The following is a 15,752-nucleotide window of genomic DNA, read 5'->3' as shown; positions in this document are numbered from 1 at the left end:
TAGCAAAAAATATGCCAATGAAAAGGTAAAACAAATAAAAATGTAACATAAATAAATTTCATATCATTTTGACAATAAAAAAAATGTCAGAATGATATATGTACAATTCAAGCAATAGAAACTCCAAAAGAAAGAATTAACAACGACAGTAAATCTCATTTAGTATGAACGCGGATATAGCGATTTTAAGGATATAATAAATTTTTATGGAGATCCCCGGCATATTCTTAGGAATTCCTTGTAAAAATTTTTGGTTGTAACGAACTCTGATAGAAAGAATTACAGATAACGATAAGTGAATTTGTGTCCCCTAGAGGTTAAAAATAATGAACTTTACATCTTTTTAAGAGATTTTTTTTAAAGATTTCAAAGTTTCAAATCTTGATCATGAACTGGCACTTCTCGTATAAGTATTCATATTTGAAATTCAACTCATCAGAAAAACTAAGTTATCCAAGGTTAGCGTTGTACGAGGGGTTATCAAAACGTTCGTGGACTGATGCGATAAAATTAATACTATGTAGTTCATGTTTACAAAATTTGTAAGGAACATTAAACAATAAAAGTTTAAGAAGTGTTGAAAATTTTAGCTTGATACGTTGAGAATTTGCCAAATTATTATAAAATAAAAAAGGCATAATATGATCACCCGGCGCTGTTGTCGTTTAGCTTCATGACGTCCGACAACGTCATTATTTCTCAATGCCTGCTCCTTCTGTCTCAATACACTTATCTTGATGAGATTCCCTGGATTTTAGTAAAACCTAAAACCTGTCTTGTTTATATGACATAACAATGTCACGAACAGCTGATTTCAATGCATATAAAATTGTAAATGAATCTTTAGTTAGGGAAAGATCCTCGCTTGATTATGCCAGCATATTTTGCTTGTTGGAGTTCAATACAAAACACACATGATCAACGTCACTTTTTGACGAGATTGACATTTCACACCTTGACTACAAATCGACATTAACTGCTCATCTCTCATCTCTGAGAATCTCTTTTGGCATTTAATAACAAGTACTCTGGATGCATTTTATTTCTCTGTAGCCAGTTTAAACTTTCCCTGAGTCTATACCAGTTTTTTCAGGGGTAAAACTTTATAGAATGATGGAAAAAGAAACCCCTCCCCCCTTTTTGACGTCATTTCCAAACCCTTAATTGTATAGACACTCCTTATAAAATATACAATAAAATTTCATAGAACGTACAGAATGGGGTAAAAATTGCACATTTTGCGGAACAATGGTGTCCCATCACATGCCTGAATTAACGGAATTTTTGGATGTCAATTGCTCATATCAAAAGAGTTTTTCTTAGTAACACTCAGGTTGAAAAAACGTCATGTTCGCGGTTGCGCCGCCTGGACATGCCATTGCTTATAAAAACATAACTAATTTATTAAAAAATAAAACTTATGAATTGTGGTTTATTCTATAGATAGAAAAGATGATGCTTACTAAATATTTTGAAAATCATTGATGTACCTAAAACGGTTTTAATTTTATGGCGCTAGTCCACGAACTTTTTGGTAACCCCTCGTATTTAATATTTCCCTGAATATATTTTTTAGACATATGAAAAAGGGTGAAGATAACGAACAGTGATCGATCTCATAAAAACTTCAAACAATACAAATCTGCAAAGAGAGCACAAACATGGACCCCTGAAAATTCCAGAGGTGGGATCAGGTGTCTATGTGGAGTAAGCATTCCCTGTTGACCGGTCACACTCGCCGTGAGCCCTATAGAGTAATTTACATTAAAAAGTAATTAATCACAATTACTTTGTCTTTTCCTTCAATTAAATTACAGAATTTTCAACACAGATTATTTTATATGTTATATGTTAAACCTCTGGACAAACAATACAAGAAATAAACAAAGTTTTGATATTGTGTATCTTTTGTTTACGTAACTTTCATTAATAATCTGGGATCAATTTGAAAGGTTTTACTCTGGTAATATTAATGCTTTTTCTCCAAACAAGATCCACACAAGCCTAATTTATGAAGTTTGATTTATATCGGGTATCTAGAGTATATGAACCAAAACTTCAAATTATTTCATTTGTAAGTAAGTTGAACACCTTAAAATGCAAAAGTTGACCATTTACATTCTAGAAATACTATTTAAGATACTAAATGTACTCACATAAACTACTTAAATGTAAAATAATCATTTATAAAGATTTCTGTTTTTAAGTAGTGGAGTAATTTTTTTTTTAAGAGATGAATTTAATTTTTGAGAATTCATGAGGACATGAACTACTACGCTTCAAGCCGGCATATTTCATGAAGTGCGTTAGCGCTTCATGATAAATATGCAGGTGTGAAGCGTTGCAGTTCATGTACCTCATGAATTCTCCAAAATTAAATTCATATCTTTTATTAACATTATTTTTCTGATGACTTGCCACATATTTTTGTCATTCAACGATCATTTTTTGAAAAAAAAAGTTTGCATTTTTTTTTTACTTAGGTCACATTACAATAGAAATATTCTTACTCATCCCATGGTAGTTTATGAGAACACGAGCTTTTTCTAATTTGCAAAGAATCTTAAGGAAAAATATTTGGAAATGTAAATATTCAAAGATGAATTTAATTTTTGAGAATTCATGAGGACATGAACTACGACGCTTAACGCCGGCATATTTCATAATGCGCGTTATTGCTTCATAATAAATATGCAGGCGTGAAGCGTTGCAGTTCATGTACCACATGAATTCTCAAAAACTAAATTCATATCTTTTATTTACATTATTTTTTCTGATGACTTGCCACATATTTTTGTCATCCATCGATCATATTTGAAAAAAAGTTTGCACTATTTTTTTTTTTACTTCAATCAGATCACAAGAGAAATATTCTTACTCATCTTACGGTAGTTCATGAGAACATGAACTTTTTTTGCAAAGAATCCTAAGGAAAAATATTTGGAAATGTAAATATTATGGTACAACAACAAAAACAAAATAAAAAACAAAACAAAAAAAAACAACAACAACAAAAACCCACTCATTCAGCCACTTGGAAATATACTTCAACCTTGAAGGTCACAAATGGGAGGAGAAGACATTACTGGTTATTGAGAAAACGGAAAAAAGAAGTCCTGGAATCATAGGTTGAAGTCATTCCGCCCTAATGATATGAAGAAAATAAATGGTTTCAGCAGGATAAATTGAGAACTTGACCTAAATTCCCGAAACTGGAACACAATAATATATTTACTTTGAACAGTGTTTACTAACAAAATAATCAACATTATCCTCTCGAACACTTTACCTGTTCAATTCGGACACAGAATTTGAATGTCAAAATAATTTTAGACTATGATACAATACATTGATTGAGTGGGTTTTTTCCCGCTGCTCTGCAAATATTAAGAATTTACCCTTACAAGACTTGACTGAAGATATATACCGATAACTATGCATGAGTAGAAATGGGTGGCATCCAGTACGTATTTACAAAGGTTTCAACAATAAAGGCAGATAAACTTTTGTACAGAAGATCGTAAATTAATGCCTAACAATTACAATTCCCTAGTAGCTCAGTTCTGAAAAGAACATGGCATTCAAAATACATGCTACCTTACATATCACGTGACAAAATTTAGTATTCACAAAGTAACATAAGATAAGAAATCACACAGTGAATAATAATAATGTCTGTTAATCTATTAGTATAATTGAAAGCAACAGACAAACATGTGCTGAGAGCGGAATAAGTCAGTTTAAAATGGACGTCCTCATTAATGTGTGGAGATTCAAGAAATCGGGATGATCCCTGTCTATGAAACGGAAAATTGGATTAGCACTTCGCAAATACAAACTTTTAATTAGTGAAATTAAAAACGTTATAGTTGATATATTGACAATTCCTCCCATTTAAAAAAAAATTCTCTTTTTAAAAGTTGATTTTGTCGCAAATTCCATATATCGTTAAGTGAAGTCATCCTTTACCAATATAAAAGGTTGATTTGCCTACTGACAATCTAGATTGAAAAGGCAACAAGGAACTATCTTCGTACATAAAACTAAAGAACTAAGAATAAATCTGTCAGTCTCAAAAGAGAAATATTGTGTAAATCCTATTAAAGCTTATTTGTAATATTTGACAACATATGAACCAGGATATTTATATTTACATATTTAAGCTTAATTTTAGCTTTTATATATATGTATTATATTTCATTTGCTTTGAATTTTATCTTCCTGTTCTACTTTTTTTTTTTTACAAGTTTTTTAACGTCAGTAGCTACAGGTATTTAACAGTTTAAGAACAACTTTATTGCATCCAATCATGCATTTATCTTAAATGCTTCTTGAGCTAATATGATGTCTGAAATTTTGTTTTGTAGATTTTTTGTCCCTAGAAAATCTCATCACATCAAAAGAGATGGCATCGACATTTTTAAAAAACAGAGGCCCACGATCGAAGCGTGATGATCATATCTATGAGGAATGCCGCGAATCTGGATCCTGTGAATACGAAGAAGTAAGGGAATGGATTGATATTGTTCATGACCATAGGGGTGTGGTGAGTCTTGTTTATACCAATAGTTTGTATACATATTGTGACAAGAAATAACTTTTTGTCAAAAATGTCCAGGTTTTTGTAAAATAAATTGCACTTTAATATTTTATCCAAACTGTCTGTTTTTGGCTAAATGATACTGAATCTGTTAATCTACAGTATGCTGATTTGCTTCTGTCAATTTCCTAACTTCTTGGAAGTCTTGATGAGAATACAAATATTATAATAATAAAACAGGTTAGGAAAAAAAATAAAAATATATGTCTCAAATTTGCAAAATAAATTCTATGAATACTTTACTAGTGTGAGTGGATGAAAGACAGACGATGTGAAGAAAGAAGTTGTGGTGCAGGATATAATTGTGTTACCAGAGTCCGTGACTGTACACTGCTTAGTTCTTACGAAGTTGAGTGTCAAGGTAAGTTTTACAGGTAGATAGATAGATAGATAGATAGATAGATAGATAGATAGATAGATTAGGGATGCTCGTTACAGAAAAGACTTCACATTGTATTTGTAATACTTAATATGTCTTCAACATATGAGCAGAATCAACAAAACAGCTAAATTAATGAAACTAATTAAAATGTAATGAATTTGAAATAATACTTAAAGTTAAAAAAAAGAGTGTACATGCCTACGAATTCTGCTTCAAAACTTTCCTGAAAGTCGGGATTGATTCTTATATAATTTCTTTTTCTATTTCCATTGAAGGAATTTTATTTTTTTAGATACGTTACAGTGATGAATAATTAAAATATGTTCATTTAATTTGTTTTAACGTAGATATCAATGAGTGCGCCAGTAACCCATGCATCAATGGAGGAATATGTCACAATCTACATAATAGATATACTTGTTCTTGTCGGCCTGGGTATCATGGAACACGTTGTGAACTCGGTAAAAAAAAATTGTACTAAAGATTGTTTCCCTCTATAATGATAACTTTGAGTACATGTACCAGGTCTTTCAAAAAGATACGTGCTTTACATGAAGTATTCTAGCCATGACTTATTATATGCATTAATCTTCGGTAGACATATTAGTATAAATTTTTACTTCATTTAAAACAATATAATACGTTAATTATTCCTTGAATGAAATTGATATTTTCATAGTGAAAATATCAAAAGTGATATTTTCATAGTGAAATATAAAAACTCGAGATTTTTCTTTCCTTCTAGAACAGTCTTATGGGGAAAATACTCCCTTAAATAGCATGCTGAATAAATAAACCATCCTTAGAGGGACTAAAATTACCAACGCTTTTCCAAATTGTTGTTAAACCACCTTTACACGTAAAATTAAAATCTTATTATAGCAATTAGCTTATTTAGAATCATCCTAAGAAACAATGCTTTTTAAGTACTTATGTGACTATTACTTTTTCTATCATTCAATTTTTGTGTCGCCTGCAGAGTAGAAAGACCCTAAAGGATAACTCTACTCGGCGTCTATCACTCTTTCTCTTTGTCTGTCTCTTTGTCTTTCACATCTTATATTTCGAGAACGGTAAAGGGCATGGATTTGATATTTTGCACACATTTATTGACTATTGTAAAATAGCATGGTAACTAATGTGATTCTTGATCTTGACCTTTAAACTACTTTTAAAATAGTTTATAGTGCCGATAAAGAGCATTTTTTGACATTTAAGAGGTAGGTCTATGCTTTTAAGCATTACACTGTCATAAAAATTATGAAATACTAACAGTGTTACAGTCTACTTGACCTTTGAGCAGTCAAACTGTTGGCATAATTCATGGCCCCAGGGTCAGGGGTTCTAGCGCTATGGTGGGGCTAATGATTATTTAGTGAAAATGAATTAGTTCTTTGAATATCTTCTCCTCTGTTCCTTAATATTAAGGCGTTGAACTAAGTACATAGTTATGATGAGGAAGAGTGCCTCTTTGTGAATTTCATGGCCCCTGGGTTTAGGACGGGGCTCTAATGATTTAGCCGATGAATTAAGTACATAGTTATGATGAGCAAGAGTGCAACTTTGACAATGTGATTTTCATGGCCCCAGGGTCAGGGGGTTCTGGTGTTATGGCGGGGCTCTAATGATTATGTAGGGAAAATGCATTCATTCTTCAAAAATCCCCCCAGCTCCTGGATACTTAGCCGATGAAGTAAGTACATAGTTATGATGAGCAAGAGTGCCTCTTCCAAAATTGTGAATTTCATGGCCACTGGGTCAGGGATTCTGGTGTTAGGATGAGGTTATAATGATTATTTAGTGAAGATGCATTAATTCTTTGAAAATCTTCTCTGCTTCTGGGTATTAAGCCGATGAACTAAGTAAATAGTTATGATGAGGAAGAGTGCCTCTTCCAAAATTATGAATTTCATGTCCCCTGGGTCAGAAGTTCGGGGGGGGGGGGGCTTGTTTATTATATGCTGAAAATAAATTAATGCTTTTAGAATCTTCTCCTTTGCCCCTTGGATTAAACAGACAAACTAAATGCTATAATATCAATGTAAGTATATTAAATATATTTATAAGTAAATGGGCCTTTTCTTTGCTCCTGAGTATCTAGGATGCAAACAGAGCACACAATTGTAATAAGTGAAGCAAATGAGAATTACTCCCTTTTGCTAGATATTGTTCATCAAGAAATCCTTGTATATTATTTAATTAACAGGTTATTTGATTGAATGAAAATACAAGAAAGAATGTTCTATATATAGAAACAAAATAAAAATGAATGTTCAGTTTAAATGAGGAAAGCATGCTCAAAGTCAGATTCTTGCTTGGAAAGCAATATCAAAGATTGACATAAAGATTATTTTATATATTTAGCAAAAGTTGTACACAGTATGAGATGAGTTATTGTCACTGGTAGGAGAGTCATGGATGACAAGAGACTGGATTGTTTTATGCTTTATCAAAGTGAACAAAGAATCACAGAGAGACAGGGTGACTTATTGTAATTAGTGACAGTATACCCAAGTCTGTGTGTACTGAATTGTAGCACTAGGCAAGTGACAAAAACATATCTATATTTGTTGAATACCTTACACAATAGGTACGTGTCTATTGTATTTGCATAATTTGCATTCATTATCATCCCTGTAAGAAAACCATGATCCAAAGGAGATCACTCGGGTCTAGCATGTTACAATAAATAAGGGTATTTTTACCAGAATTTTAAAATTCTTGGGTAATAAACATTGCTTCGTCTATCAATTAATTAAGGTCTTCCGACTTCAGCGGAAGACCTTACTGTTATTCTTAGGTTTCTTTTCCACTATTTTTATTATTGTTTTTTTTTTTCCTACCGATTTTGTGCACGCGAGTTCTCGGAAACGACTCGCCCGATTTTCATGAAACTTTCAGGTCTGATAGAGAATTGAAAAATCTAGATATATATATTTTTATTTTGATGACGTCACTTCCGGTCCGGAGATTTTCGAGATTTGGTGATTTTCGAGGGTTAGTTTGTCCGGGCATTTTCAAGAAAAGCACTTAACACAGGAACGTGAGATTTTCAGTGATGATAGAGCAACATATGTAGATTTGTACTTGGATGTTCATTTTTACCCGAAATACCAAACATCAACGTCCGCTACAGCCCAAATTTTTATCTTCTTTTTCCAACTTGTTAAGTTTGATGCCTCATATCTTGCTTATTTCCCAACGGATTTTAATCAAAATTTCAGAGTTTATAGACGTTACAAAACTCTATCAGAATAATATAATATTTTTCCAAAATCCACTTCCGCTTTCGAGTTATTTCCCTTTAAGTGAAAATTTAGGGTCTTTAATTTCAAGACAAATATTCCGAGACTACAAAAGTTGGAACATGAATATTACTGAATATAAGAAACAGAAGCAATGAAGTTGTGAACATTGGTTTTTGTTTTTTGATTTCTGCGTTCAAACTGCCGCTAGATAGGGGTCAAAAATTAGGACGCATGAAATAGCAAAAATTGACACATGTTTTCCTTTGTATCTTTTAAATAAGAAATATTTTATTAAGACATGTAGAATAAAAGTTGTGTACAATTTAATTACCTTTTATTTGACACCACTAAAAAGGAGCTGGCCCCTTAAATTAGGGATCTGGGGCCCTTGAAAGTTTTTGCCTTATAACTCAAAAACGAGAAAATATTTCGATATGACTGTCGATAAAAAGTTGTTCCTTTATACCTTCTTTGTCTCATGAAAATATTATTTTGTTCGAGTCTTGTGTATGGTAGGGAAAAAAAGCTAGACCCGTAAACAAGAACGCGTTTTCATTTGGCTAGTGAAGAACTCATTATGCGTATAACTGAAATAAACTTGCCATAAATAATATATCTTTCAACGCTGTATCCTAATTTTTTTTTAAATTAGGTTTTAAACGTGCTCTTTGGTTCCTATTCAGATTATTCGGTGACAACTTTCTCTTTTATTGTGTTTTAAAATAAAGAACCTTCCAAGAGAGAAAGAGAGAGAAACAGAAAAAAAATACAAGTATCTTTTCTTTGTTTAAATATGAAAGCAAACAATATAAACGCGAAAAAACTTTTAAGAGTCAAATAATTCACAATCATTAACTGCGTGATTCTTACATTCAGCTGAACCCCAGATTCTATTCTGTTTACCGTTACGTAACCCATCCCTCGATCACGCGCGGCCGAGAAGATCTAAAGCGATCCACCGCGTGTGAACCATTGACCCACAGTCGTAAACAAAATAAAAATCGGCGTATTAAGTCTATTTTGTAAACACGACAATTAAAGGACAATTATTAATAAAAAATATTTGAGATTATGTTGGTTTATCTTTGTTCTAATTTTGATCATGATACATGTAGCCTTAATTCAAAACGTCTAGCCAAGTTTTGTGTTTGTTTACAATTACGCAACCATTAACCATTCCTTCAATCGCTTGTGGTCAAAGCAGTCCATAGTGTGCATGTAAACCACTGCGCAGTCATCAAACATTGTTGTTCTAAATCTAATTTACAAACACAACGACTTACGGGAAAATATTATTTTCTTTAAGTAAATTGAATCTTTCAAATAAATTATCTTAATATCTTAGATTTGATTTAAGTACAAAACGCTAAGCATTTAATACGTCTTAAATTTTAAATGTTCGTTATCTCCATATTTCAATTGTTTTAACGTTACCAACAATTTATTTCCCAACCGTGTGTAAATTTACTTTTAATTTGGTGATTCATTGCGTATGGACTAGAGATCTGCGGTTACTTTAATTTAACTATTAAACGCACAAGCTTTGCGCTTTCTCTACGTTTTGAAACAGTAAATTAATCCGTTTTCAACACAAATATTTCCAGTCATATTTTTTTCATCACAGGTTTTTATCATGATTATACCAACTTTAAACTTTTAAAGAGAATCTTCCGAATCATAAGAGTGACCAGTCTTACTTTAAAAATGATTCGTTAATTTATTGAAAAGTAAACAATGAAATGGATTAAACATTGATATGTAACTCCGTCACGTGGCCAAGGTTTGAACTTCATAAGCGACTTCTGTGTTGCACTATGCCTATTTATATTACAGGGTTTATAAAGTTTAAATAAAATACCTCAAGATTTTAAAGCAATGAATTTTGTTTTTATAATTAATTCAAAACCCGTAAATGATCTTTTTTAAGTATAATATGCTAACATCATAATTTTGTTGTGGGATTAAATATCGGTAGCGGGTTATACATGTAGATAACAATAAGCCTATATCGTGTGTCCAGAACTGTAAATTTCAGAATGCATATAACATATTTTTTTAAATATCAATTGGGACGGAAAAGGTACACACCGGGAAAATTTTAGTATCACTTGAATATCTAACTGCAGAACTGTACATGTAGCTTTCCGAAAAAAAAATAATTTATTGACGGACCGGAGTCTCTGGTCATCAATCCCATTTTTTTTCAGACCAGTGAACTTCAGTGCAGCTACTGAATATCACAAATTTATCATTCTTAATTAATACACTTTGACAACTTCATTTCAATTATTAAAATCATAATCGGCATGCAGCCTTTGTATCATAAACTATAAAACTATTTGTATCGTTAACCGTATAGAATTGAGTATTTTCTTTCAAATAATTGACTTGTAACTTACGTACATTACTTTTCTGGGTTAGTTTTAAAAAATACGAGAGAGAGAGAGAGAGAGAGAGAGAGAGAGAGAGAGAGAGAGAGACTCACTTGCTCATGTACATATATACCAGGTAGTTCCTGTATCAAATATTGTTCAATTTTCTTAATTTTATTTACAATACCAATCATAATCTCTCTATTCTGTAAATCTATTTGTTGATTATTTTCAACTTCAATCACAATATGTAGTACTAAAATGAAGTCCATGCACGGATCCTTTTGTACACCTGGAAATAATTTTTATTTAATCCTTCGTCCATGCCTTCCTCCTTCACGGAAAAAAGATAAATTAATAAATTAACCGAACGAGGTTGAAAAAATGCCGGACTATTTTTTTGCTCAAATTAACTGGATTGAATATACTTTTTTCCATTTCACTGTACACGTGTCCTGAATAAAACTGCGTGGTTTGGGTTTGTCAAAGTGTTTTTAGACCAGGATAAGTCATTCGCAACTTCTCGGGCCTTTCCAACTAACGGGAAAAAAAACTTGTATTACGTAGATCCCCCCCCCCTTTTTCCAAACTTTGAAATAAATGACTTTAAATGATCTTCGCTCAATGAGGGAAGATATTTTATCTGTTGAGTATTGAGTTTAAGTTTATTGAATGTAAAGTTATTACCCAAAATATACTAATTAGCTAGAAGGGACTTTCAACTCCGTCTATCCTTAATAAATAGGAATCGGCTCCATCTTGTATAAAATTTTAACATCCGGTAATGTTAAAACATTCGAGGTTGTTTTTCCGACCTCTGACGGAAACGCCCGAGATGATGCGATTGCGGAATCAGGATTTTTAAACATCTTCATTGGCCAGTTTCGCTTATTTTGCACTCCGGGGTTTTTGAAAAAAATGTGTCGATCGACATCCGAATAAAATGGTAATTAAATAGAGTGCCAGTATATCATTGGCGAAAATTTGTTTTATAAAAAGTGGTTCTTACAAATAGATCTATATATGTAGACAAGAAAACATTGATGTAACCATCAATTGTCGCCCGGGAAATAAATAAAGTAAACAATGGAAATGAGTCTTGATCATCAAACCGCTTCGATATGTGTGAAAAAGGCATGCGTCTAAATGATGGAGACGATAGTCAAGAATATTTTGAAAACTTATAGTCGGATGAAAATCGAACAAAAACGATACCCTTTTAAACTTTATCAATTCTTCAAGTAAATGTTGGCTGCATAAAATATAATCAGACACATACCTATTTTCAAAAATGTCTTTCACTTTAAGAATATAAACCACGAACTGTGTAAAGTACGTTTTTACGTTTTTATGTGATAAGTAAAATTCGATGTTCTAAAAAAAGGGACCTGTCATTTTTTCGATAGTAAATGATAAGCAACTTTATATATTAAATATGAAAAACATTTATATTTTTACAGGTTCACTTTATGGAAATAAATATATTGTGTATCTCGTAATTTATGAAGGGAAAGAACATTCTGATTAACAATCTTTATAATGTTTAGAAAACCTTTAATTCTGAATAACTTCTCCCACCTCAATCCCCATATACCAACACTTAAACTTATATGTATAGAGCAGCCCGGTCCTCCGGGCTGCAATAACCCTAAATAGCTAAAAATTTATTGGTTTTGTCTATAGCAGATGTTAATTTAGTTCTTAGCTGACATTAACTTACGTGTATAAATAAATATAAAAGCTATGTAATTGTAACCAAATATTCCGAAGCAAACATTCATAATTATAGGACTTATAGCTGATTAAATTTCCTCTCATCAGTAAACGTATATCCCCCCGGAAATAGATAAAATGCTTCCCTTCAGAGGCGAAGTTTTCAATCATTTTTTTTTTGGGGGGGGGGGGGTGCGTTAAAACGTCGATCGTAAAAAAAAATGACTATATAAAAATAATTTCAATTTTTAATCAGTACCCCATCTCTCATGCCAAAGGCTAAGTAAGATTTTCTGCTCACAATTTGTTTGCTCTCTGACTTCGATGTTGGCTTTCCCGGTGTAAGCATAATCGACGTTGTCGCTGTAAACCTGCTACTTGTAATTTTTTTCTCATTCTTATCTTTTCAAGAATCACTGGGTCAGTATCAACCAAACGTTGTTGATCAAATGAATGACCACATTCTCTTCCAACAGAAGATAATTAAGAAATATAAGTAGTAAAAATTGGAAAGGTCATTTGAAAAAAAATATTCTCTAGAAACCTGTGGGCCGGAATGAGAAAACATACTTATAATATCTCCCTGAAATAGTAAAGATTTAATTTTTTTTTCAAATCAGAATGGGTATTCAAAATTTAACATAGGAATTTATATCCCCCGCAAGCGAAGTGACTGGGCTGGGGGAGGGGGATTAGGAATAATATTGTCCGTCTGTCTGTCCGCTTGTGTAGCTGCCCGTCTGTCCCTCCAAGTTTGCCCAGGCTATGACTTTTTGGATGAACTGGAAGCTCATACTTGGTACAAAGATTGCCAATGATCCTAGGATGTGTCATGGTCTTGATCCAAGGTCATTCCAGCAAATTCAAGGTCAGTGGAGAAAGAATAAATGTTTTGTCAGAGCCATTTATTTGTAATTGAGAATCACTGGAAGCTCATACTTGATACAGAGATTGCTTGTGACAAAAATGTTTGCTCGACTTTGACAAAAAAATTGTATTACGATCTAGGCTGTAATTTTTTTATGTTCGCACTTGGTACAAAGATTGCTTATGGTCCGCCTGTTTTAGATGACTTAAAATAAGGTTATTTCAGCAAATTCAGGGTCACTGGCAGAAAAAGTTGTAAAATGCCTGTCTGGGATATGAATTTCTAAGGGGAATCACCAGAACCTCTTTCTTTAAACAGAGGTTGTTTGAGATTGAAGGCTTGTCTTGACACCGACCCAAGGTTATTCCGTCAAGTTCAAGGATACTGACAGAAAAAAAAAATTCTATTTCATGCTATGATTTAGTAATAGAAAATCACTGGAAGCTCTTACTTGAGACAGAGATTGCTTACGAACGGAGGCTGTGTCATGACCTTGATCAGAGGTCTTTCTGGCAAGTTCAAGGTCAGTTGCAGAGAAATAAAAAAAGAAAACATGTCCAGGCATAATTTTATTATTGTTTTTTTCCTACCGATTTTGTGCACGCGAGTTATCGGAAACGGGTTGTTTGATTTTCAGGAAAATTTCAGGTCTGATAGAAAATAAAAAAAATCTAGATATATTTTTTTATTTTGATGACCTCACTTCCGGTCAGGAGATTTCTGCGATTAGGTGATTTTTAGAGGGTCACTTTGTCCGCTCGTTTTTTCTAAAAAAAAACAAACACTTAAAATAGGAACATGATATTTTCAACAATGATAAAGCAATGTTCATAAATATATGTACTAGGTAGTTCATTTTTCCCGGAAGTGCCGCACTTTGACGCTTGGTATGCTCCAAAAATATTCTTATTGAGAATATCAAAATTTTTAGCATTTTTTCATGAATATCTCTTTACTTGTAAATGTTTTGTTAAAACATATAGAACAAAAGTTGTGCAGAATGGCAAGCTCTTTCATTTTATATCAACAATTAGGGCTGACCCCCAAAATAAGGAATCTGCAGGGGCTGAAAGTGTTTTCTCAATATCTCTAAAACTATTGAGAATTTGTGATACATAAAGAAGCAAAATTGTTCAAAATGACAAGTACATGTACAAGTGAATAAGATTGTCGAAAGTCGTCAAATAACGTTACTTCCGGCCAAAACGGAAGTAGTCAGAAATGCATATTTTTGCCGTTTTGGACATGTTATTAGTTCATTTATGTAACCAGAAGCGTCCAACCAAATTTATCATCCCTCAACATCACTTCCGGTCAAACCGGAAGTAGCCTGAAATAGCTTATTTTGCAGGTTTTGATGCAAAATTGTAATTTTAAAGTCACTGGAGAGGCAAAAACTCATTCCTTTCTCTTGTTGACGTCACTTCCGGTCAAAACAGGACGGAGGACCTACTCGTTGCTTTGCAACGAGCTTTGCTCTAGTTCTGTTTTATATTTCTATGGATCTCTTACAGTGTTGAATTATACTCAGGTGACCGTTAAGGCCCTTGGGCCCCTTGTTTAGACTGTATTCAGTATGGAGAAAAAATTTTACTTCTAATGTATTTAAGGAAAGTATTTTTTTTAAGTATTATGAGTGTTACTGGAGTGTGAATCAAACAGATTTGTCAAGTAGTCATATTTCATTAAGCGCTAGCAACATTTTCCTACTTTCAAGTCTGTGTGATTTACACACCAATAACATATAGTTTCCGTCGCGTCATTGTGAAGTCACAATAACACAACACGTTTCTACGTGGATATTTCTACGTGTGACTCTACACCAAAATGGCATTCAAATCAATTTGATAGTTGGCTTAAAAAAACTGTAAATATTTGAAAATGTTTATTTTATTTCTTTTAACATATAGATATCAATGAGTGCGCCAGTAACCCATGCATCAGTGGAGGAATATGTCACAATCTGCATAACAGATATACTTGTTCTTGTCGGCCCGGGTATCATGGAACACGTTGTGAACTCGGTAAAAAATTTGTACATTGTATTATGTCTTCTATTTATACGTGTAGAAGGTCATCAAAGTTATGAAAAAAAATCTTCAATGACGCCCCCCCCCTTTGAAATAATTTAAAGTTAATTTTATATATTAATCATACTCTCTGGATGCATAATGATCTCTCTGGATGCATAATGATCCAATTAATGGACAGTTCGATATCAAATTATTCAACTTTATATATTAGATTGATTGATTGATTATTGTTGTTTTACGCCGAGTCGGCAATATTTCAGCCATATTTCGGCGGGTTTATATATTAGAGAAATAATTATTAACAGAGAATGTGAGAGAAAACTTGTTTAAAAAATGCATTTCCATGAAATAATTCTGATTTTTTCACGATTAAAACCTTGTCATCAAAAAAAAAAAAAGAAAAAAAAATTCAATGCGACTGTAATGGTATTTCAACAGAAGAAAAATCCTTCTTTCGAATTTAAAAAAAATTAAATAAAACAACGCTTAGAAACGCTTCACATTTTTTTCTTTGAAGCTACAACCAAGTCAAATCT

At 32.6% G+C, this 15,752-nt stretch overlaps 1 protein-coding gene across 1 annotated transcript in view; it reads left to right on the top strand.

Moving 5' to 3' along the window:
- Positions 1–4,855: 4,855 nt before the first annotated feature.
- The window catches only part of LOC133189683 (neurogenic locus notch homolog protein 1-like), a 33,453-nt gene continuing 22,556 nt past the window's right edge, over positions 4,856–15,752 (top strand). The window contains exons 1-2 of the mRNA XM_061325082.1: positions 4,856–4,961; positions 15,094–15,207. Of these exons, the coding sequence (XP_061181066.1) occupies positions 4,856–4,961; positions 15,094–15,207 (220 nt within the window). The remainder of the gene's footprint in view (positions 4,962–15,093; positions 15,208–15,752) is intronic.

Source organism: Saccostrea echinata, unplaced genomic scaffold (genome assembly GCF_033153115.1).
Source record: "Saccostrea echinata isolate AGI-Se365-2 ecotype Australia unplaced genomic scaffold, CSIRO_AGI_Sech_v1 ptg000019l, whole genome shotgun sequence".
Taxonomy (NCBI): Eukaryota; Metazoa; Mollusca; class Bivalvia; order Ostreida; family Ostreidae; genus Saccostrea; species Saccostrea echinata.
Note: the sequence above shows the minus strand (reverse complement) of the source record. Positions and strands in the feature narration are given on the sequence as shown.